This window comes from Canis lupus, chromosome 20 (genome assembly GCF_003254725.2).
Source record: "Canis lupus dingo isolate Sandy chromosome 20, ASM325472v2, whole genome shotgun sequence".
In the NCBI taxonomy this organism is placed as follows: Eukaryota; Metazoa; Chordata; class Mammalia; order Carnivora; family Canidae; genus Canis; species Canis lupus.
The window spans coordinates 26,129,051-26,152,230 of NC_064262.1; the positions used below are offsets into that span (position 1 = coordinate 26,129,051).

Consider the following 23,180-nt stretch of genomic DNA (forward strand, 5'->3'; position numbering starts at 1 on the left):
TCACTGCTGAGCTCCAAGGATATCAAACAGGTATAGAGCCTGTATTCACCAAGTCAGTTAAGAGAATTCCCTATGACAGTTTATTTTTGTAGAAGCTGTGTCATTAGCAAGCGGCAAGCCAATTACTCTGTCTGCATTCCTAGGAAAAAAGCGTTCTTAACTGCTTTGCCCACAGTCTGCTGGCTCTTAATTACCACAAGCTAAGAGACTGGTCTGTTGCCGGGTTAGAAAAGAACAAGCCCCCAGCCTGGGGCTCATCTCTCCCTGATTTCTGTGCCAGGACAGGGATGATGGGTTTCACAGCATTGCTGGCACACTCTGGCAGCTGCTGTACAAAATTTGGGAACTCTCAGCCAAGGTCTGCTGTTGCCAGTAGAGCATTGCTAACATCTGTGATCCGTGGGAGCTCCGTACAGGTGGGTTGAAAGCTGGTTCCCTTCCCCAGTTTGAATTTTGATGATGTCCTGCCAGAAAGACAGCTGAGGATGGGATTTCTATGGTGGGGCTGGGGTGGGGGGAATCCACAGGGGACGCTGGATGTCATGGTTCCAGAAAGCCAGTCACATAATGGCAGATAGGGTCCGTTGTGCAGGCTACGTAATGAATGCATGCAGATCGTGCCTGGGTTGTGATATGTTGAGATCGACCATTCGCTCTGTGAATTTGCTGTCTTAACCTGGGACCATGTTTCTTCTCTTCTTTGAGAGGCTCCTGACATTGTTGGCTTGCTCGTGTGACTGACAGCTTTCTTTTGCCCTCATACTTTTTTTTTTTTCTTTTTAGTGTTTTCAATAATTAAGTAGCTGGGTTTTTATTAGAACAAAAGGACTTTTTGATCTCATTTCCCCTCCTGGGCAGCCTCTATAGCTTACTCTTAATAAGCAGTTTCACCTACTAGATTTAGTTTAAATGTTGATTTTATGGGTTCCGTACTCATTGGGAACAATGGCAGTATCTTAATAAAATGCTATTAATTTAATACCTGGACAGCCATAACATTAGGAATTTTTCTGCCAAATAGCAGAGACAAAAATAAGACATATTTGCTGTCAGGTTTTAGACCTCACTTGGAAACGGATTCTGAGGCCCAGTTTAATCATCCTGACGGAAACTTACTTAACTGAGACTCTAGTTCTGAATCACACACGAGAATTTTGTAAATGAGAATTTAAAAACTCTAGGGGCACCTGGAAGGCTCAGTTAGTAGAGAGTGCAACTTCTGATGCTGGGGTTGTGAGTTCAAGCCCCATGTTGGGTGTAGAGATTACTAATAATAATAATAAATTTTAAAAAAGAATTTAAAAATCTAAACATACATCAAACCCCAAATTTTAAGTCTGTATTCACTTTTGTTTTCTCACTAGTTCATTTCCAAACTGTTACCTCCCTTACTCCCTTCCTTCATCTACCCAACCATCCATCCATCCATCCATCCATTTATTTAGCAATTAGTATCAAAAATCTAGTGTCAGGCTTGGTGTGAGGCACTGGAAATACTGTGATAAATAAGTTGGTTGGTGCCTTTCTTCGTGGAGCTTACAAACAAATGATGTTTTGATTGCTTCTGTCAAAACAAGGACTTATCATCTCAAATTGTGAAAAAAATTTGCCCACTTATATCAATGACATGTATTTATTGAGTATCTTTTATATGCCGGATCCAGTGCCAGTATACAGCAGGATAGAAAACAAAACATTCCTGCCTTCATGCAGCTGAAGAGAAAGAAACAATAGCCATATAAACAGGCAGATGTATATGGATCCTCTTTGTAGGGCATAAAGTCTGAAAGCTTCAAAAGTTCAAAAAGCAGAAAGATTGGGGCACTTGGGTGGCTCAGTCAGTTAAGCATCTGACTCTTGATCTCAGGTCAGGTCTTGACCTCAGGGTTGTGAGTTCAAGCCCCACGTTGGGCTCCATGCTGGGCATGGAGCCTACTTAAAAAAATAAAAATAAAAAGCAGAAAGATAATGTAGAACCAAGGACAAACATAATGAAAATCATTCAGCTCTTAATTACAACAACATAAATTATGTAGTCCTACAAAGCCATAGGAAAGACATAAGGTTGCCATGATGGAGCCATGGAATTGTTCCAAGTTCCCCAGCAGCCTGAGCAATGTAGGAAACCATATCTACTTTGCTCTTATTGTTAGATCAAAGAAAGCATACCATATTCATAAAGGAGACAAAATTTTCCCAGTTAACTAAAAAAACTCACACCAAATATTGGAAAAACCAAGGAAGCCTGTTCTCTTTACCAGTGCAGCAAGCTGAAAGGGACAGGTTTCTGTTACATTGTCCTCGGTTCCCTTACTGCTAGGAGGGATCCTAAGGACATTGCTGACAACCAGTTGTTAAAAGAGATGTGTGAGAGAGATCTCTCTGGTAATGTGCCCAGCAAGTGGCCCCAGCCTGAATCACCCAGTTTTATGTATTCTGTTTTCTCAGACTCTTGTGGTTGTCTTAGCACCTCAGAGCCCTTTGTCCACAACCTGGCAATAGTACAATTCATCAGAGCTCCTGCAGGCTCTGAGGAGAAGCAGGGAGTAGTAGAGGGAAGGAGGGTTAGAATTGCTTAGGTATATCTTATTGCTCCTCAACTTCTCACAGCGACTCATACCCTCAATCCCTTGGAATCTAGAAAATAGACTTTGCTTTTGTATTAGATTTTTTTAAAACATTCCGTGTGAACCCACATTAATTTTCATATCCAGCCGATGCCTTCCTTTTCTTCTCCATTAAATCCTCTCATCTCTTTTAGAAGAGATTATTTGACCTAACACCTATAAATGATAAAAGAGACAAGGACTGTCCTCTGCTTTGGTTTGGAGTTGAGTCTCTGATTTTTGCACAACCTTTAATGACATTGGCCTAATATCTCATCAGCACTTGGAGTTTTTCCTGTTGTCCATGTAAATCACTGCAGTGGCCTTCAGTCTTGGCAGATAAGTGAACTGTAAATAATTTTGCTTTAAAATGGATCGATTTGTCATTTTTAAGCCACATGAATTCTTTTCATCATTTAAGCTCCTAAGTGCTGTCTGTATTCATTTGCTCTTCCGAGCAAATATTTTCAGCTCACTTTATAAGTACCTTCATTTTGAAATCATTCTGTGAAATACCAATGAGTTGACTTCTTTTCCCCCATTTCCATTTATAAAAACCATTGCATTTTCCCAATTTCCTTGGCCTGTCAATAGTTAAGAAATCTTTCATGCTGGGAAATTAGTGCAGTTTAAATCAAAAGGTCTTATGACATGAGTTTATGGCTACTGTGTGGCCAAGGACTTTAATGAAGTTTTGAAAATTGAGCCCATTTCTTTCTTACTGGTCAACTGATTTGATATTTATCTGTTTATTTTTTAAAGATTTTATTTATTCATGAAAGATACACAGAAGCAGAGACATAGGCAGGGAGAGAAACAGGCTACCTCCCAAAAGCCTAATGCAGGACTCGATCCCAGGACCCCAGAATCACGAGCCAATCATGACACTCAGCCACTGAGCCACCCAGGCACCCCTTGATACATAAAAATAAAAATCTCCCTTCAAAAAGATCAAAATAGTGATAAGAGCTAGCATTGGAAATACCCATCTCAATATGTGGCACATCTTTCCAACTAGTCGCTCGAGCTGGAGAGCTGGGAGGTGGGTATCCATGTTTCCAAGAGGTCCTCCCCCTCCTCCTCCTCTTCCCTGCCCTCCACTCAGTCATTCAGCAATGCCTGTTGAATCTGAACCCAAATGTCTTTGCTTTCTACTCGTCCCTTCCCTTCACCACAGCTCTTCCCTAGTGTAAACCACCTCAGGTCCACATAGACTGTGCAGTAGCCTCCTGACTGGCTCTCTGCTTTAACTACTGTCCACACTAATCTCTTCACCTCTCAATAATCAGACCAAACTTTCTGGAAGCCACTTGGCTCCAAGCATATCTCTGCTTTGAATTCATTAGTGAATTTCTTCTCCTCTGAATGAAGAATGAGTCCCAGACTCCTTAAAGTAGCTCATAAAGCCCTTGTAGTATCTGATCTCTGAGCTCATCTCACACCACTCTACTCCCTTGCTGTGTCACACTACCTTCTTTCTCTGTGTTCTTCAGACACTCCAAACTCATTTTTGCTTGAAGACTTAGCACACGCTGCTTCCATTAATGGCCTGTTCTTCTAGAAGCCTCTCCCTACCACCTATCTAAAGGACATTGCAATATGTTGTTATCAAACTGTTATGATTATTTGATTAATATCCATCACCCACACACCCCTAAATACGCAAGTATAAATTCTCTAAGTTTAAGTATCATCTTTCTTTCTTATACATTGTATCCCTGATAATCTGGCTCATAGGAAATGATCAGTATGTATTTATTGGATGAGTGAGTAAATGTAATGTGGGTAGTTGCTTTAAGGGAGCCTTGTCTGGATGTTCTATCATTTGTGTGCTATGTGCTTACACACGGTACTGGTATGCATAGAATAACAGACTTGAAAATGTATCTTTAACTACAGATACTTTTCTTTGGGCCAGTTTCTCACCTAGAAAAATGAGGAGAAAGATGCAAATCTGATCCTGTGCTATAACTAGTTGAGAATTGAATTTGTCGTCATGCCCCATGCCCCAGATCTTCCCTGAGAGGTAATCCAGGAAAGGGGACAAATTGACTTTAATTTGAGAGGTACATAAGCATGACTTTTCTCCTGGACAGTTCTGGGCTGTAACATCATAGCTAATTAGTATTCTCACAGAAATTGAAAGGCATTTTGAACTTTTGCACAGACACAGCGCATAGCTTCAAAAAACTTAGAGTACAAGATATTAAAAATAGAATGCATCTTCAAAATGAGTACTTTTCATAATTGAACTTGAGAAGAAACATAAAGTGAGGTTAAATCTTATCAGGGGAAAATCCAAATGGCTTCCAGATTATTGTGCATTAGCCCATTAGTGTGGGTTAGAATATGTCATTTAGTGACAGTTTTAGTGGCGGCATCGTTTTTCGAGCATATTCTCAGGATGCTGCTTTACTTTTATTTTCCAAATTTAGGAACAAAGTTTAGATGGCATTTAAATGGGCTGCAGAAATACAGTTTCAGAGACAGTTTTACAGACTCATTCCACATTCTGTCATTTTGTGTTAAATTGGACCAAAGTGATTCATTTATTGGGAGGTGAGAAAGGGTGTTAAAATTTGAAAAGTGGCCCAAGCCATTTCTGGTAGACTTCATTTGCACACCCTGGTAATGGCCACGCCATTCCTTTCCGTTAAACCCAAGATTCCCAGGTCCTCCATGTCAGAGATTTGTTACAGTGGGACAACCATCGAAGAGTCTTGGGAAGCCATGAGGTGACAACAGAATCTGTGCATATGCATTTATGGACTTGTATGTAAAAGCACATGTGCATTCTCTGCAGGAGGAAAGTCTAGCCCGTTATCAGATTCTGTCAGTGGAGCAAGGTTGCCAGAGAGAAGCTATTTTCCAATTCAGGAAGAGGGGGTGAGTGGCACAGGTTATAGCTAGGTTTCCGGGGACGACAGGGTAACCCCGGGAAAGAAGAGTATGACATTACCTGCATAGATAACCCTGCTGTGCAGCAGACTCTGGGTCCCAGTGAGGTTTCATGAAGGGTGGTCTCAACACGAAGGAGCCTGAAGCTGCAGAGGTCGATACTAACTGTGCCATGAATATAGTGTCTGTGGACCAATCCCACAATCTGGCATTTGCTACTCATCTTGAGGAACCAATGTGGGTATTCGAATGGAGGGATACAATTCTCTGAGTGAACTCAGAGGTCCTTAATCTGTTGAATTATTTGCTTTCATACTTAAAATACCTTTTTCCTCCTTTCCTGAGAGGAGAACAAAAACAAAACAGGACCAAAATGTGAAAAAGAAGGGCACCTGGCTGGCTCAGCCAGTGGAGCATGCAACTCTTGGTCTCGGGGTTGTGAGTTCAAGCCCCACATTGGGTGTAGAGACCACTTAAAAATAAAATCTTTAAAAAAATGTAAAAAATAGAAAGTAAGTCTCCATGAATATTCCTTATTACTAAGTTTATTTCAAAACAGAGAGGGCTTTAAATTCTGTCTTGATTATAACAAGCATTATCTTTATGTTATAAGAAGTAGGCAATACAGGGAAGTGTAAGGGGGTTAGAAAGGCACCCTGAATCCCATTTTTTTTCTTTCTATGCTAGTGTGTGTGCACACCAAAAATGGGCTGGTGCTGCGCGTGCTTATTTATAATCAAGACCCTTGTAAAGACCACAGTGAAGAGAAACACAAATTTCCACCCACATGCAAAAGAGAGCTGGAAATGTATCTGTCATTAACATTTTTTGACTCGTAAAGTCCTGAGCATGACTCCAGGGGAAGCAAGAAGGCAGCTATTGAGCTTCTTGGGGCAGAAGTTGGATAGCTGGCCCCCAGAGCCAAGTTTGCTGTTGGAGAGGACTGTTGAAAGTTGGCAGGACCAGGTTCTATTCCAAGCCTTTGGAATTCTGACCCATCCTGGTCTGAAATGAGCACTTCATCCTGCAAAGGGAACAGTGGTGACATGAGGGATGGTGGTTGTCCCTGCCCAAACCTCAGTGTGTGTTCCTGGCATCAACACCAGAGTATATTGTCCCCTTGCATCTGAGTGAACTAAACCTCTCATAGTTTTACCAAGACCTCTTTGCTAGTTTAGAATATGGGCCTCAAATTTCTCCTGCCATCACACCAAATACAATTTTAAGCAGTCTACTTGCCTTCAGTAAGTACATCCCCGATATTCCTCAACTTTGAAACCTTGCCAAAATCTATATTCAAATCTGTAATAGTCAAGCGTAAATGAAGCTTTTGTCCTCCTTGGGCTCTCTTCAGACACTTCTTCAAAGCAAAGATTGGAAGAGGAGGGAGTCAAGGAGCCTGAGATTTAAATGAAAGGGACCTTGAAAATTTCCAGTGGAGATGGGGAGTGAAAGATGAAGGATACATACATTCTGGAGAGACAGCAAGGAATGATTCTGATAGGACCGATTATAAGACCAAGGAGAGATTTTGATGCTATCCACAACTTTAAGGGACTGAAATGCTGTGGGTCAAAGATCTTATAAACCACTTAAATAGCATTGCATATAGATTCTGTAATAGAGAATGGAGCAATTCTTGTCCCTTTTATGATGCTCTTAAGCAGGTAAGTATAGGGACAGAGCATCTATTAAGTAAGAGTCAGGATTCCAGAGGTTTTATTTTGAATGGGGGAAACTAAACATCTGGATTTACCACCATCTTCTATTCAAGAAAATAAGAACTGAAGTTATTTCATATCCCACCAGGTATTTTCCTCCCGCTAGATTTTGCTTTCCATTCGATCAACATCCAAACAAAGACTGTTTCATAAAATAGGAAGGGTCTTTTGCTGAGCAGATTTTAAGGACAGGAATCTGCTTATTCTATTGAAATTTAATGAAACTCTTTCCCTTTGAATATTGCTTGGACTTTGGACGGGTTGCAAATCTAACAAGGCTGACCTCTTGAGGTCAACCCATATATAAAGTTTGATCTTGGTTTTTAAGCAACAGCAGTGTCGGGAGATCAAGAGGTGAAGTGCAATGCCTGTAAAATTGATTAGCCAAGAATTATGGAAGCTCTTCATATGATAATTACTTATATGCTTATAAGTACCAGTGCACATAGAATGCTAGGCATGATTTTTTGAAAGGTCTGATCCGTTTTCTTTATGGTATAGAAGAACTTTATGGTATAGAAGAACCTAAACAAACCTTTAGGTGAAAGTTGGGCATTTTATTACTGAAAGATAGAAAGTGAGAACTCCCCAGAAATATTTTCAGCCTTGATCATACTTCTTTTGGATGTGATAGCCTTTTACATTTAAATCACCCCTGGTTTTTTGCCTCAACATATTTTGCCCAAAAAATATGAGGATGTTGAAGTGATTGATACATGTTGTATCTCTTTCCTGAACTTCAAACTCAATGTACCCAGTTACTTATTGGACATCTCCAGATGGATGTCTAATAGCTCAAATTTATAAGCCCAGAACTGAACTCTTCCAACTGCAAAGGCCCAAATAATCATCCCCTTTATCTCTGTCGTATCAATAGAAGGTGACTTCAGTCTTCCAGTTGGATCAGCAGCCCCCACTTTGAAGCCATCCTTGATTCCTTTTTCTTACACCTTCCACACAACCTGTTAACAAATCCCTTGGTTAAGGCTCGACCTTCAGGGATATGTCCAGAATCTGACCGCTTGTCTCCATCTCTGCCACATTACCCTGGGCCAAGCCATCATCCTCTCTCACCTAAATAATCACAATAATCTTCTAAGGTCTCCCCACTTTCACCCTTGCTCTAGGACCTTTGAAAACAATATCAGTGACAAAAATAAGGTTGCTAAATTGATACATCTTGTAATACACGCACCCGGTGTCTTAGCTGGGAACCTATGATGAAAATTGGATTTGTTTTCCGCTACAGACCAGAGAGCAATATGGTTTGTGATTATGTCTTTCCATCTGGCCCGCCCCTGTCTCTGTCTGCCAATCACCTGGGGATTTATCTGCATGCAGCATTAGCTGGAGAAAGATGGAAGCCAAAATGTTGTTGATGTATTTATGTATGTGTGCGTAGACATGCTGAACAAAAACAAGCTGATGGAAACACCCACTCAGAGAACCAATAACATTCTTTTCTTCTTGCTTCTCTCACTCGCTTGCTTTCAGCAACCACTGGAAAGAAAAGACAGCCAGAATAGTTCTCAGCACAGCGTTTCCAGCCACCGGAGCCTGCACACGGCCTCCCCAAGCCACAGCACACAGGTGCTCCCCGAGTACCCACCTGCAGAGGCCCCAGCTCCAGATCAAACCGACAGCTCTGGGCAGAAAAAACCAGATCCTTTTAAAATCTGGGCCCAGTCCAGGAGCATGTATGAAAACCGACGTGAGTAGCACCCTGGCTTCTATCTTCCCGAGACCCCTGCCCAAGGCTCCAGCTGTCTTTTGAGGCTTCTTGAAAATAGACTTTCAGTATATGAAACGGGGTAGAGGTGAAACACAGTGTTGAGAGGTGAAAGCTTCTCAGAATAGTGATAGAATCTGCTGGATGTTCCTGGAGGATCCATTATGTGTTCAGTTTGGGGTGGACTAGATGTGGATGGTGGTCAAATAAAGGGTCTGTATTAAAATGGATTTATTTTTCCCTTCAGTTCAAAGAAGTGGCAGATAAGAGCTGCTGTCTCATTAATTCTTCCTCCCCGTGTAGAGATTGTGGCATGTTCTCGTGAAACAGCTCTGATGTACAATAGAACATAAATATGATTGGTTTAGATTGTAGGAGCAATAAGAAGAAATTAAATGCTTTCTCGTTGGTCTCCTAGTTTTTGAGACTACTGGTAATTTTTTTTTTTTACTGTTATCTGTCTTTTTAAACATTCCCCTTAATAAGAAAAAAGAGAAAGAAAGCAGTGAGTGATTTGTGCTTTAATTATTTATGCTGTGGTTAAGTGTGTTCCTTTGGCTTCAATATTTCGATAAATATGAACTAGTGATAGCATACATCCTAATTTTTTGGCCCTTATAAACCTGATATTGCCTTCATGTTTTATTTCTTACCTTTTGTTATGAAATGATTCTAAGGACTGTTCAGGATAAATAATAATCGTTTATCCTATACCATTATCAATGAAAGCTCCCAAGGTGCTTTCATCTTAGGGGATGCAGGCTAACTCCCTTTTTTGGCAGTTGCTATTGCTGACATTTTCTCATGAGTATGATTGGTCAGGATGAAGCCACTTTGGAGGAAGAACATGCACTTCATTTTCTCTTTGGGGCATGGGATTGGAGAGAATGTTTAATGAGGGAGAAGGCCTAGTCTGGTGAAGGGTCTGATGAATATTGGAAGGAAGAAGAGAATCATTCTGCTCATCCTCCTTATGGCAGCCCCAGCCCCAGCACAAGTTTTCTTTATAGCCACAGCTGTGGTTGTTTCTCAGGCAAAACCCCCTTGGCTTCACCCTCTTGCCCACCCACTCAGCCTTGACTATGAAGCCTTTGCTTTGCTGGCTGGGACAACTGCTCTGTGACCCAAGCAAAACAGGGGAGTGAGGCCAGCATCCCTACCTGAGGAAAACAACTGGTCACATTACTGGGTGAAATTCAGCACTTAAGGGGCACAAGGCAAGTCTGGAGTCATGATGATTATAAAATTTTTGAAGTCACGCAGGAGTCCCTCCATCCTTTTCCTCCTCCAGGGAGAAATATCCTTGCCCCTTACTGTAACAGTGTGGGGAATTAAATAAGCTCTTTTGGCTAAGGGTTGACTATGCTCACAAAAGCCAGATAATTTGAGAAGGAATTTATTTAGTTCCCGGTCTCAGAAGACCCCTAGAGTATGCCTGAGGCCAGGTCAGAGGAGATGAAGTTCCATTTAGAACATCCCTCGTAAGCATTAGTTGCTAAGTATGAACATGGGGTCTGTTCTCACTGTGACTTCTAACTAATTGTAGTGGTTTCATTGAACAAATGCTTTCCACAGAGGTATATTTTCACATTCTTTTCACATTTCTCTCTAACCGTGTGGCTTCTCCAATCAATGGCCCAACTTCAATTGATGCTGAGATATTGCTTTATTGACCAAGCTCCTGCTTTTCTCAATACAGTATACATTTATGACTTTCCCATGTGTGAATCTTTTTGTGATAAAGTAAGTCATGTTCTGAAGTGCTGGTGGGGCATCAGATTGACAGACAATTCTAACACATCCATTTAACAGGAGACTCCAGCTCAAATACCATTTGCGCCTTGATGGAAGCAAAATTCCTTAAGAATTTGGTATTTAATCAAATTTTCCAAAAACTTTTTGCCAGAAAGAAAAGAAGTAAAATGTGTACTCTTACGACACAGCCAGATGCTTATTTAAGCACCTAAATTGTTCAAGTGACTATCAGACTGAAATATGTGGACTGGGGCCAGTTTTGTCTTCACTTTCTATAACATCTAAGGAACAGGATCTAACAATACAAATGAGAATCAATTTCTTTTTGGTGATTGGAGGCTCCATAATTGAGTGATCGTAGCAACCTAATTGATGTTAAGATTCACATGGATTTCTCTCTCATCACTCAATGAGCATAATGATGAGACGTTCCCTCCTCCCTCCAGTGGTAATTATTTGGTCTCTGTCACAGATTTTCTTTTCACAGTACCGCAAACAAACCTACAGCAATCTTGTCTTAAGCAGTATTTTGCTTTATCCCAGGTCCGTTTCTCCCATTACCTTAGGTGGTTTTTAATCTCATCTTGCCCTGGGGTGGGGTGGTTGGAGGGTAGAGGGTGAGTGGGTGGGAAATAGAGCATGTAGCCTTGTTAGATGCGATTCCCTGCCCCTCCCCCAAGACATATTAAAAATGAACAAAATACTCCAGGAGAAACAAGGAAGTTGAAGTCAGGAATAATACTTAATTGGACCCATGTTATCCTCTTTTTATTTTGAAAACATTTTTCTTATATTTCATTTTACTTTAAAGGGCATTGTGAAGATAAACACAATCTCTGATCAGATTCCTTCACATGGTCCAAATGCTGGGCAAAATACCATATTCTTGATAGGGCCATTTGTCAAAACACCAGTATCAAAATGAATCAATCTTAATTGCAGATGTGTTAATAAGTTCCCTTGAAGGGCTTTAATTTATAATTAAAGGCAAGCATGGAAGACCTTTAAAAGCCATGTTGCCTGTGTTGTCTTTTCTCTAGCAACATATCAATTTGCTAACATGTCTTTAAAAATGACCCTGATATGATCTTATTAGTAAATGTTCAGGGAGACCAACTAGTATCCACCAGTGTGTACTACAAAAAGTCTAAATAAAGTATGCGGTTGAAACAGTGCCTGTTGACAAAATAGTTTGGAAAGAAAAAAGTCAAAGCTGTTGTACCAACATTGTAAACCTGTCCTATTCAGGAGAAACATGCTCACACATTTGAAATTGTCAATTGGATCCTTTATAATAGTGAGTTTAAGGAGCTTGGTTGCTTCTAGATGTTAAGAGCTGTTATATGACAGTTCTTATTTGTGTTTTGTTCAGATCTTGGCCAGATCTAATGATTTATGTCTCTAAATAAAAGACTACTCCAGAGGTGCTTGGATGGCTCAGTTGGTTAAGCATCTGACTCTTGATTTTGGCCTGGGTCATGAGATCGAGTCCTGCATTAGGATCTGAGCAGAGTGTCTCAGAGCCTGCATGTGAGATTCTCTCTCTTCCTCTCCCTCTGCCCATTCCCCCACTCTCCCTCTCCCTATCTTTAAAAAAAAGAAAAAAAGGACTGAATTGCCAAGAATTCACCTGAACAGCTCTTAGTACAAGAATGAATTCTATTGGGAATCTGATACATTTTGAAATAAATAGTGTGGCAGTAACAAAAGTATACTTTTTTTTTTTTTTTCAAAAGGAAATCAGAATTTAGACAAACCCAAAGTTCATGACATGATTAAAACAAGGTCATACGAAAATGTGTACTTTAGGGTATAAATATGAAGAATCTAAGATGGTAATGGTAGTTGTATGGAACTCTCAGTGGAACAACTGTAAATACCAGCTTTTTGACAAGAAAAGCACCATGAAAAAAAAAGCTAGAATCAAACTGTAGTCTTTTAAAACCCACAGCAGCCATGACCTTTACTGTGAAAGCTTAACTGCACATTCCTTATCAATCAAAACTAAATTAAAATGAAGTAAGAGAAAGCACATACATTAAGGTTTGCAAAATTGTGAAATTAATATTCCAGCTATGTCACCTTCGCCTGCATCGGGATTGAGCAAGGGAGAGAGAGAAAGAGAGATCAATTCTACGAGTTTTGGAGAATGTCAGAGTAAGGATCCGCTGAAAACTTTTATTCCTCCATTATTATTCATACTGTTTGATGTTGTCATTGGTCCCTGGGGGGGGGGGGGTGCTGGGGAGAAAGTCAGAAAAGGGAGGGAAGAAAGAGAACTGCCATGAACAGGAGTGTTATGGCGCTCCTGTTGACCAAGCATAGACCAAAGACAGGATGAAATAAAAAGTGATGGGCACATTTTATCTAAGTCTGGGCATTTGTGTCTGTAGTAATGGAGACACCAGGAGGTTTTTCTGCAAACCTGGTGATTCCATTCTCTGTAATTATCAAAGGAAGTCTTTTGACAGTTTTATTGAATTATCGCTGGCATTACCAAAGGAGGTAACTGCTGACATTGCCCCCATGCAAAGGCTTAAAAAGGAAGGAAACTGGACAAAGTTTTCTTAGTTCATTTTGATTCAGTCTCCAAAAATAAGTGATATTAATATCAGAAAGATAATTCTCCCCTGCTGCCTCCTAAAAAATTCAATTCTTGTAAAATCTGCCTGAAATAAAGAAGAGAATAAACCATTTGGTGGGGGGACTGGTTTAGAAACTTCAGTGGCCCCTGGGAAGAAGTGGCAGCAGAGAACACAAGAGAGACATTCTATAATTCTGTAACACGGTTCACTATTGACTTATCATCCAAGTTACATTTTTGAGTACATGGAATTTGTTTGGTGGAAAGATAATGGTTAAAATGCCAAAGTCAAAGTGCCAAAAGACTTTCTTTGTAACATGTTTGGGTTGGTGTATCATATTTGTGTCCGTGTTTTCCTAGCTCATCATTGGCATCTTCCACACCCTCAGTGTCCTTGGGCACCTTCCTTTTCAACAGGAAGCTCTTTAAATAAATTTGCCATTTATTTAAAATAAATTTTCCCATTGATTTTCAGAGAGACACAAACGCTTTTTTCCTATGGACTAAACTGTATGATAAGCCTAAGTCTTGGCCACAACCGCCCGTACCATGACAGCTGACACCTAAATGAGCGAACGAAGGCAGAAACTTGCTACATTTGGTGTCACTGTAGAAAGGGCACGTGTTCTTGTGTTAAATGATGCTGAGAAAAATGGGTATAGGCTGGACGTCTCTGCTGAGATCCTTTTCTTGTTTGCAAAGGGCTCAGCAAACTTAAGGCAGACTCTGCCAGGAACCCAGAGCCGGCCGGAAAGCACCCGTGGTCTATTTTGGAAATAATCTTCCTGCTTGAGTGAACTCAAGACAGAGACCCAACTTGATTTAATTTGTTGTTTCAGTGAGGCTATTAGAGCAAATACCCTTTAGCAGCTACTCGAAAAGAAAGAAAATATTGTTACCTTAGCGTGCTCAAGAAAATATCATTCTCAAATTGTGTTTATGGGAGTCCTATGATGTAGCTAACTGCTTGTTCCATGGAGTCTTGCAGCTTAGCCTCCGCAATTATAATAAAAAAGCATTGAGCATAAAGCAGCATTTAAAGCTCGCGGCATTAAGATAGCTCAGGCAAAAATATTGGATTCAAACTTCTCTCACTTGTACTTACCTGTTCATTTAGTTTCTTGTCTCTCGGTATATTATTCATACACTGTACATTTGAAGGTAGTGGGTGAGTCACTCTTGCCAATTTGAAACCTAAACAGCCGCCTTCTTCTTCCCGACCCCACTATACAAAATTGAAGAAGATGTGAATTAAGCTCTCAGGCCTACACACTCCTTCAATCCGGAGCCCAACTAATTAAATAAACTAGAAAGGATGTAGAACAGTATTTGAGAATCTCCTTTAGGATTCACTGCCACTAAAACATTTTTTCCTTTAAATAAAAGATGTGTCATTTTAAAGACCATAAAACACACTTGTATACATTAAAACAAAGAAGAATTAAATAGAAATAAAATTTTTATTAACTAAGTAACAGAGTGGTACCTAGAACAGTTTCAGGTACAGTGAGCACTGTCTTACAGAAATTACTTTTCTTTTAATAAATGAGATTTTTATTTTAAAGCATGGACCATTACTGAGTTTTAAGAGTACAATATTAAGTGATTGGATAATAAGTTAATACTTACAATTTTAAGATATTATAGGCAAATTTTGGAGCAAAGCAGTCATTCCAGGAATAAAATAAGAAAATATGGAAAATTGATGTTGAACATTTTTATAGATCAGATCACCATTCATGTTGAGAATATGGAAGGCTGGCTCCTTTTTGGTAATGCCATTGAGATCACAATAAACTTTGTAAAAGTTTTTAATATTAGGAAATATTGGGATGATCAAGAGTAACTTTTGGCAAAAAATGATCTAACAAAATCAAATTATTAGGTTGCTGATCTTGATTAAGGGAGAACAAAGTGCCGTTTTTTAAAAAACTGAAAACTCTTGTAAGTCAAGCTATTTTCTTTCATACTCTACTTGGTATAACATCAGATGACTGACCAGGGATCAGGGCTTCTAATTTCTCAGAGTGAGCTTCTGTTTCCACGGTCACTGTGACTCAGCATCAGCTCTTTCCTCAGAGGTGGGCACCCACTTTATAGTCTGACACACAATGGTTTTAATTTCCTTAATTTCTCTGGCAACATTACCAAGGACAGTGGTCAACACTGACTTCTGGTTTAGTCCAGGATAATGGCTTGGGCCTGATTAGGAGTTATCAAACAGTGATTAGTTCTTTGAAGAAACCTAGGGCTCAATGACCGGTCCCACTGTTTGTTTCCACCTTGCGTCCTCTGTTTTGTCATCCATCCGGATAATTCTGCTTCTTTCCATGGTGGAAAGCTGTCATCTGCTCAGGCACCATCAGGATTGTTCCTATGTGTTCACCTTAATTCCTTTTCTGAGAGAAATCACCTTACTCTTCCTTCTTTGTTTCTCTGCAGTTCCAGACTGCCAAGAACAGGACATCTTCCTCTGGAGAAAAGAGACCGGATTTGGATTTAGGATTCTGGGTGGAAATGAACCAGGAGAACCTGTGAGTCTCTTGTCTACCTCTTCCCCCAAGGCTGTTTTCTACAATGTCAAAGCAAATTGGCAGCAGTAGCAAATCGCCAAGATTTGAGTCCAGCTAGGTGCAACTCAGACTGTTTCATCTCAAATAGTGTGGGTTATTCATTGAGTTCTGGGGAGCTCTTTTTGTCTTGAAGAAGAAGAGACTAGTGCCTTTCTTTTTTTTTTTTTTTTTTTTTAATTTTTATTTATTTATGATAGTCACAGAGAGAGAGAGAGAGGCAGAGACACAGACAGAGGGAGAAGCAGGCTCCATGCACCGGGAGCCCGATGTGGGATTCGATCCCGGGTCTCCAGGATCGCGCCCTGGGCCAAAGGCAGGCGCCAAACCGCTGCGCCACCCAGGGATCCCAACTAGTGCCTTTCTTTAAAGGTTGTATTCATGTGCATAAAAAGCATCTGGAACTCTCCATCAAGGAAATGAAAAACAAAAAGCAAAATAATAGGCATCAACTAATAAAATGAGGGCCAGATCCTTCTGGCCAAATTTGTTAAATTGGCCAGCAGGGAGTGGTCTTTGTGCATCAGTAGCTAGTGCATATAGAGCACTTGACAAGACATGAAAGATCAGAAGAGGTAGGACCACTGTCTTGACCAAAGTAGAAGAAGAAACCTGAACAATAGTCAGGAGACCTTTAACCTCCCTGGTCCTCAGTTCCCTCATCTTTAGAACAAACTTAGTATAACACTGCAGGAATGTTTTGAAAGGAGAAGAAAGAACTAAAGATAAATACTGTTAATTTCCTCATAATAAAAATAACTGTTATCTATTGAGCACTTCCTAAGTGCCAGACCCGATGCTAGTGGCTTTTAACCTACATTTTCTCACTTCTCCATCAAATCCAGGAATTTATTCCTGTGTTTCAAAAGATCAAATAAAGACTTAGAAGGGTTAATCCACTTGCCCAAGATCATAGCATTCATAAGTGGAAGGACTGGAATGGGTCCGATTTCAGAGTCCACATGCTTAATCACTCCTTTGTCAAAGCTCTTTATAAATTATAAACTACGTAAAGGTAGTTACAGCATTATCATCTAGTGAGAAGGCAAGGAGAGCACAAATATTTTTGCTCAGGTTTAATAAATGGCAAATGTAACAAGACATTACATATAAAGACTGCTCTGCATGCACGTGCTAAAAGTACAGAAATGGAATGTCAAACCAGACTTTACTTGATTCAGTATTTATTTGCATTCCCTAATGCAAGGCAGAATGCTGTACCTTTAAAGAAAAGTAGTATTACTATTATAATTTCCAGAGTTTCCTGAAGGAGGGTTCTGAGGTAAACAGAGAAGGAGAAAAGATTTGCAAACAAAGGAGTAAAGTGATTTATTTCTGCAAAGGAGAAAAAGAGTGAGTCCTCACCAGACTCCAGATGAAGCCGAAGGAACCAAACAAGAGGTGGTTACTTTTGGGACGCCTCACTGGGTCAGTCCAAAGAGCATGCAACTGTTGATCTTGGGGTATTGAGTTAGAGCCCTACATTGGGTGTAAAGATTACTAAAAAAAACAAACTTAAGAAAAAAAAAAAAAGAAATCATTACTTTTCCATCAATTAAGAATTGTAGAACTGTCAAAATGGCCTGGTACATAATGGGTGCTCAATAAATGTTTATGGCATGGATACAGGCATGAATGAATGAATTGAATTGTTCTCAGAAATGTGAAGGCCATCAGTATAATAGTAAACCAAAAGGTCAACGTTTCATCCACCATCCAATTACTCAACAGATTTATATCGGTCACATCGTACCGCTGGGTGCTGCTGATACGGACGGCCGCCTGAGGTCTGGGGATGAATTAATCTGTGTGGATGGGACACCAGTAATTGGAAAATCACACCAGCTGGTGGTCCAGCTTATGCAACAAGCTGCCAAGCAAGGCCACGTCAACCTCACAGTGCGGCGTAAAGTGGTGTTTGCAGGTATGTTTTTCATTTATTCCTTTAGACAGTTCATTGTCACTTTATGTACAGAAAGGGCCCCCTTCCTGTGTCTGCCTCCTCAAGCATCTATTTTAGCAAATCTTTGCAAATGTGATTAAGCTCAGAATTTCCAGATGGTTTGCTTCTCTTAAATCCAGCAAAACTACTGTCATTCAAAAGTACTTTAATGTGCCATTCAGACACGCTCAGCAAAATCTTCTAGAAGAGGACCAGTTGAATATACCCCTACCTCTCCTTCTCTCTCTGCCAACCAGAACTTAGCCACCTTCTTCATCTGATGTTAATTCTCAACAAAAGAGGTCATTATAAAAGACAGGAAAACTGTTGCTTCAAGTTAAAACAATCAGTTTTGTGCCACCAAATAAGCTCATAAAAAAGTCAGTGATACCTTATTCTTTTGTTGCCTTTCATATGTAATAAGCCAGAATTTGTTTCCCCTGTAAGAAGGTGGTAGAACTGGCCAGTTCTAGGCCATCCTTGACTCGTTCCTCCTGTCTACAAGCTTTAAAGTACTTGAGTTATCAAAACATACAAACCCTTTCCAGCTCAACTCAAATAAAACCTTCTCCGTGGAACCCTCAGAAATTCCCTCCTTCTTCCAACTGCCTTCCAATTTTGGCATTCCTTCCTTGCCATTTTTGTGAATCATGGTTTACTTTTGTATCAGGATCTGCCATTTTGAGACAGCTCATTGTGTAAGTATCTCCTTCCCATTCACCCACCGTCTTGAAAGCACCCACATTGGTGGTTTACTGTGTGTCTCCAGCCCCCACCTCGAAATAGTCAAGAAAGAGTGCAGAAAAAGCAGATTGTTGTATCACTTGAATTACTGAAGAAATATGACATGAAATATTATCATTTCTTCAGAACTTTAATGTTAGTAAAATAGATACTTACCAAATAAAATAAACTGGCCCCTTGTTTAAAAAAAAATTGTATAACTCATTTAAGTGGCATATAATTAAGTATAGAATTAAGATATCAGATTCCAATAGGAGAGTCCTACCGTACTAAAACCATGGAAAACGGTATTAATCAGTCATGGATTATACCCATAGAGCTCACTTATGGCCTCAGAATATTCCACACAGTCTGTAGCAGTCTGTTAGAAGTGGCTTTTGAGATGGGATGAAAAGTTTCGATGTTACTGACACACACACCCCCCCCCCCCCCAATAATAGAGCAATGGCATTTTTGTTTCAGATTTATTTTTTAAATATTAAATATTTGGGATTTTTAGCTTTGGGTCAAAGGCATGTTAAATCTATAAGGAGACATTAGACTAAGTGCGGTAAGCCACTCACAAAAGGACAAAGACTGTATGAATCCGCTTATATAACAGACCGAGAGTAGTCAAATTCATAGAAACAGGAAGCTGAATGGTGGTTGCCAGCGGTTGGGGAGGGCATAATGGTTCATTAGTGTTTAATGGGTACAGAGCTTCAATTTTGGAAGATGAAAAAGTTCTGAAGATGGATGGTGGTGATGGTTGCACAGCACTGTCACTGTGCTTAATGCCACTGAGCTATAAACTTAAAAATGGTTAAGATGGTCAATTTTATGTTACATATATTTTACCACAATAAAAAAGTATATGAAGGGAGAAGCTTCAAGAGTAAGTATCTTAACCCAAAACTTGAACACACATTTTGTTTGTAGCGTCAAATGTGGGTCATTCCTGCTTATTATTTTGGCTATTTTGGTGTGCTTTATGTCACCTGATGAGGCAGTAAAACTGGCATTCTGAGGAAGGCTAATGTACCCAGGAGTGTGATCAGAGTAGACAACGACATCTGGAAGGTAGGAAGAGAAACTAAGTATACCTCTGCCGGGTGTTGTCAAGAATCCCACAATATGGTGATTTGAACGGTAAAGTCCACATGCACAGCCCTCTCTGCCTGATAGAAAAGCGGAAAGCAAAGCGGTTTGGAGAGCTGAGCAGAAGGGTGACCTGGAGGGTGAGGAGAAGGTGAACCTGCGCCAGAGGCTCCTTAGTGGAGGTGGGGGTCCTCACCGTGCAGCCACACCTGCCCTGCTCCTCGCGGTCCTGTGGGCCATGCCCCGGGATCTAGTTCCGAGTGGGCGCCTCTGGCAGCCACGATGAGCCCGAGAGCCGGTGCTGACAGTCAGGCTGCTGCTGTGCTCTTGCAGGGTTTGCACCCGGGCTCCTATCCCCAGCTGCTGCCCGGGAGAAGGAGCTGGGGCTCCCTCCTCGTCGCTGTCCCCCTGCACACTGGGGGGCCTGTGGGCGGAGCAGGGGCTGGCTCAGCCGGGCCTCTCTCTCTCCTCCCTCTCTCCTCCCTCTCCCCTCCCCTTCCCTGTGTGCCCCCTCTCTGCGCCTCCCTCCCCCTCCTCTACCCCCTGCCCCCTCTCTTCCTCGTCCTCCTCCCTTTCCACCTCCCCTCCTCCCCTCCTCCCCTCCTCCCCTCCCCTCCCTCTTGCTCCCTCCCCTCCCCCTCCTCCCTTCCTCCACCCCTCCTTCTCTTCCTCTCCCTTTCCTCCTCCCCCTCCTTCCCCTTCCCCTCCCTCTACCCTCCTCTCCCTCCCCTCCCTCTCCCCTCCTCTCCCTCCCCTCCCTCTTACCTCCTCCCTTCCTCTCCCCTCCCTCCTCTCTTCCCCTCCCCCTTCCCCCTCCTCCCTCTTCCCTCTCCTCCGGCCTTTCCCTCCCTCTTCCCTCTCCTCCTCCCCCTCCCTCTTCTCTCCTCCCCCTCCCCCTTCCCCCTCCTCCCTCTTCCCTCTCCTCCGCCCTTTCCCTCCCTCTTCCCTCTCCTCCTCCCCCTCCCTCTTCTCTCCTCCCCCCTTCCCCCTCCCCCTCTCCCTTCCCCCTCCTCCCCCTTCCCCCTCTCCTCCCCTCCCCCCGCCCCCTCCCCCTCTCTCCCTTGCGCTCACACGCAGCCCCCAAAGCGGAGAACGAGGTGCCGTCGCCGGCCTCCTCCCATCACAGCAGCAACCAGCCGGCGTCGCTGACGGAGGAGAAGCGCACCCCGCAGGGCAGCCAGAACTCGCTGAACACGGTGAGCTCGGGCAGCGGCAGCACCAGCGGCATCGGCAGCGGCGGCGGCGGCGGCAGCGGCGTGGTGAGCGCGGCCGTGCAGCCCTACGACGTGGAGATCCGGCGCGGCGAGAACGAGGGCTTCGGCTTCGTCATCGTGTCCTCGGTGAGCAGGCCCGAGGCCGGCACGACCTTCGGTGAGTGAGTGTCCCGGCCGCACCCCCTCGCCCCTGCACCCCCGCCCCGCCCCGCCCCCAGCGCCCCGGGTGCGAGCGAAAGATGGCCAAGGTCTCATGAACAGGAATGCCTTCATGCTTTCCGCTTCAGGTAATCAAAGCCTTAATTGGGGATGGAGAGTGTGTTCGGTAGCTTCTCCCCTCCCGAGGGCTGGAACCTTGCAGCTTCCATGCAGGATGCGTGTTCACAGGCACACAACCTCCGGCGTAACCGAAATTGGCATGACCCGTGAAGAGCAGCCCCTTGGCAGTGCAGGCCGAGTGAGAAATCCCGTGGCGAAGAATGCCGTTGTGAGGTCCCCAGTTAGGAAATCATTAATAGCGGAAGGCTCAGCGGGTCAGAGAGTTTTGGGAATAAGCTTATGGTTGTAAAAATGCCTAGGGAACAACACAGGTGTAAGGAGTAAAGGTAATTACAGGAAGTGCCCGGTGCACCTTATCTGCGTCCTTTCTCTGTCCCCATCTGAAATTTGTAAATGTTCGATAATAACTTTTACCGTTTTCTGCTTAAGAATCTAGTTAAGTCTTTGAGGGGACTCACCTGCAAGTGAAGAGCCGTGTGTCTTCACTGCCCTTGAATTCCAGCAGGGCTGATTTTCCCATCTCATCCGGATGTTGGGGGTTTCAGCAGAGTGTGGAGAAATCCACTTGTCACCCTTTTAGAAGGCTAACTGATGGGGTGTACTAGCAAAGACAGGACCCTCATGATTCTAAGAATGTCATAATCTGTGAATCTATTTCCTGTTAGAATGGATTCTAATAATGTACTCCAGAAATGATCCATCTTCTTTATTAGATAAAAAAATCATCTGTTAATCCCCCAAGCACATGTGTTCATTAATACGGAATAGGATGGGGAGGCAGGCAGGGCTATGCAGGCTTTGAAATTTACTCAGTTCTATCCCCAAATGACTTGTCCACAAGAGTCTGATGACCAGGGGCCCATGTCACTGCCACCCAAGATCAGGCGAGGTGCTCCATACCTTCAGCTTCCTGATCCAGTAGAACTCCCTTTATCTTCATTTAGTCTCTAGAAGTTGCTTCCTGCTAAAGCCATTTCCCCTGAGGTCTGTTCATTAGGAGACTGAGTCAGTCAGGTCTATGCATGTGTGGCTGCAGTAACAAACACCCGTTACTAACCATGCTTTTGTGAGCTACATTAATCAAGTCACAGCATGTCATGAATGGATGACTGGACGTCAAGGCAAGGTTTTTTGGGTTTTGTTTGTAAATTGATTTGGGGGACTTTTCTGCTTAATTTAACAATATAAAGAAAGGCAGAGGGGGGAAAGAAATCCCTTTGCTTTCTTCAGATCTTCAGTTTGATTGTCCCCATGTACCCCTGATAGTCTCAGGATTTCAGAATTCTTGGTTTCATTTTTACAGTGAAATAGATCTGTCAGGTGGGAGGCTATGTGTTATTTAATGAATATTGAATGTATTTTCACAATTTGGTCTTTGATTGTTTTCCTCTGGCACTTACAATAAACAAATTCAGCTTTCCCTAATACCTTGCATGAGACTTCTGTTTCAAACCGTGCAGAGCTTTCCTCATACCTGCTGTTTGATACCTTTCTCATGTGAGTTGTCCATGGAGATAGGCTAAACTTAATCTGGACCTTGAATTTGAGTATGGAGATAGAGTATACCAGACTTGCCTTTTGGATTCCAGAGGGCTGTTTGCTTCCTTACAATTCTGTGGCCTTGACCTCATGTGCAATGATACGCACTTGGGCAAATATGTCAAAATTCAAAGAAATTATAATGCCTTTCCCCTCACATTTTATCCTCAAGGTCCAAATGATAACAGAAGCACTTACTCGGTTAGTTACGGTGACTCCCATGTTCATTTTATCACCATTCCAAAAGGTGACTCACCTGCATAACTGCTTCACAGTCCTCAGAAAGATGAATTCCCACAATAGGTAAATACACACTTCACTGCAGACCCTCTGTCAGGACTCAAAGCCAATTCCCCACCCCTCTTGAGAAGTTAGCAGTGCTCGTGGTTGTGACATGGGGTGCCTCAAAGTGCATTAAAAAACCTCCCTCTTCAAGTGCACTTTTCCTGGCTTTTACATTGTAGATGTGCAATAAGTGATCATGAGAAAGGAAATGATCAAAGGAAAGGGTTGAGGAAGGAT

The 23,180-nt window shown here is 42.1% G+C and overlaps 1 protein-coding gene across 21 annotated transcripts in view; it reads left to right on the top strand.

The window, feature by feature from the left end:
* MAGI1 (membrane associated guanylate kinase, WW and PDZ domain containing 1) overlaps window positions 1–23,180 on the top strand; it is a 641,003-nt gene that overhangs the window by 596,979 nt on the left and 20,844 nt on the right. For 17 of the 21 annotated variants that reach the window (XM_025456491.3, XM_025456481.3, XM_025456483.3 and 14 more), the window contains 5 exons: window positions 8,720–8,936; window positions 12,783–12,866; window positions 15,736–15,827; window positions 17,595–17,787; window positions 20,704–20,997. In XM_025456491.3, coding sequence (XP_025312276.1) covers window positions 8,720–8,936; window positions 12,783–12,866; window positions 15,736–15,827; window positions 17,595–17,787; window positions 20,704–20,997 — 880 coding nt within the window. The remainder of the gene's footprint in view (window positions 1–8,719; window positions 8,937–12,782; window positions 12,867–15,735; window positions 15,828–17,594; window positions 17,788–20,703; window positions 20,998–23,180) is intronic. The other 4 variants (XM_025456489.3, XM_025456490.3, XM_025456500.3 and 1 more) reach the window with 1 other exon arrangement.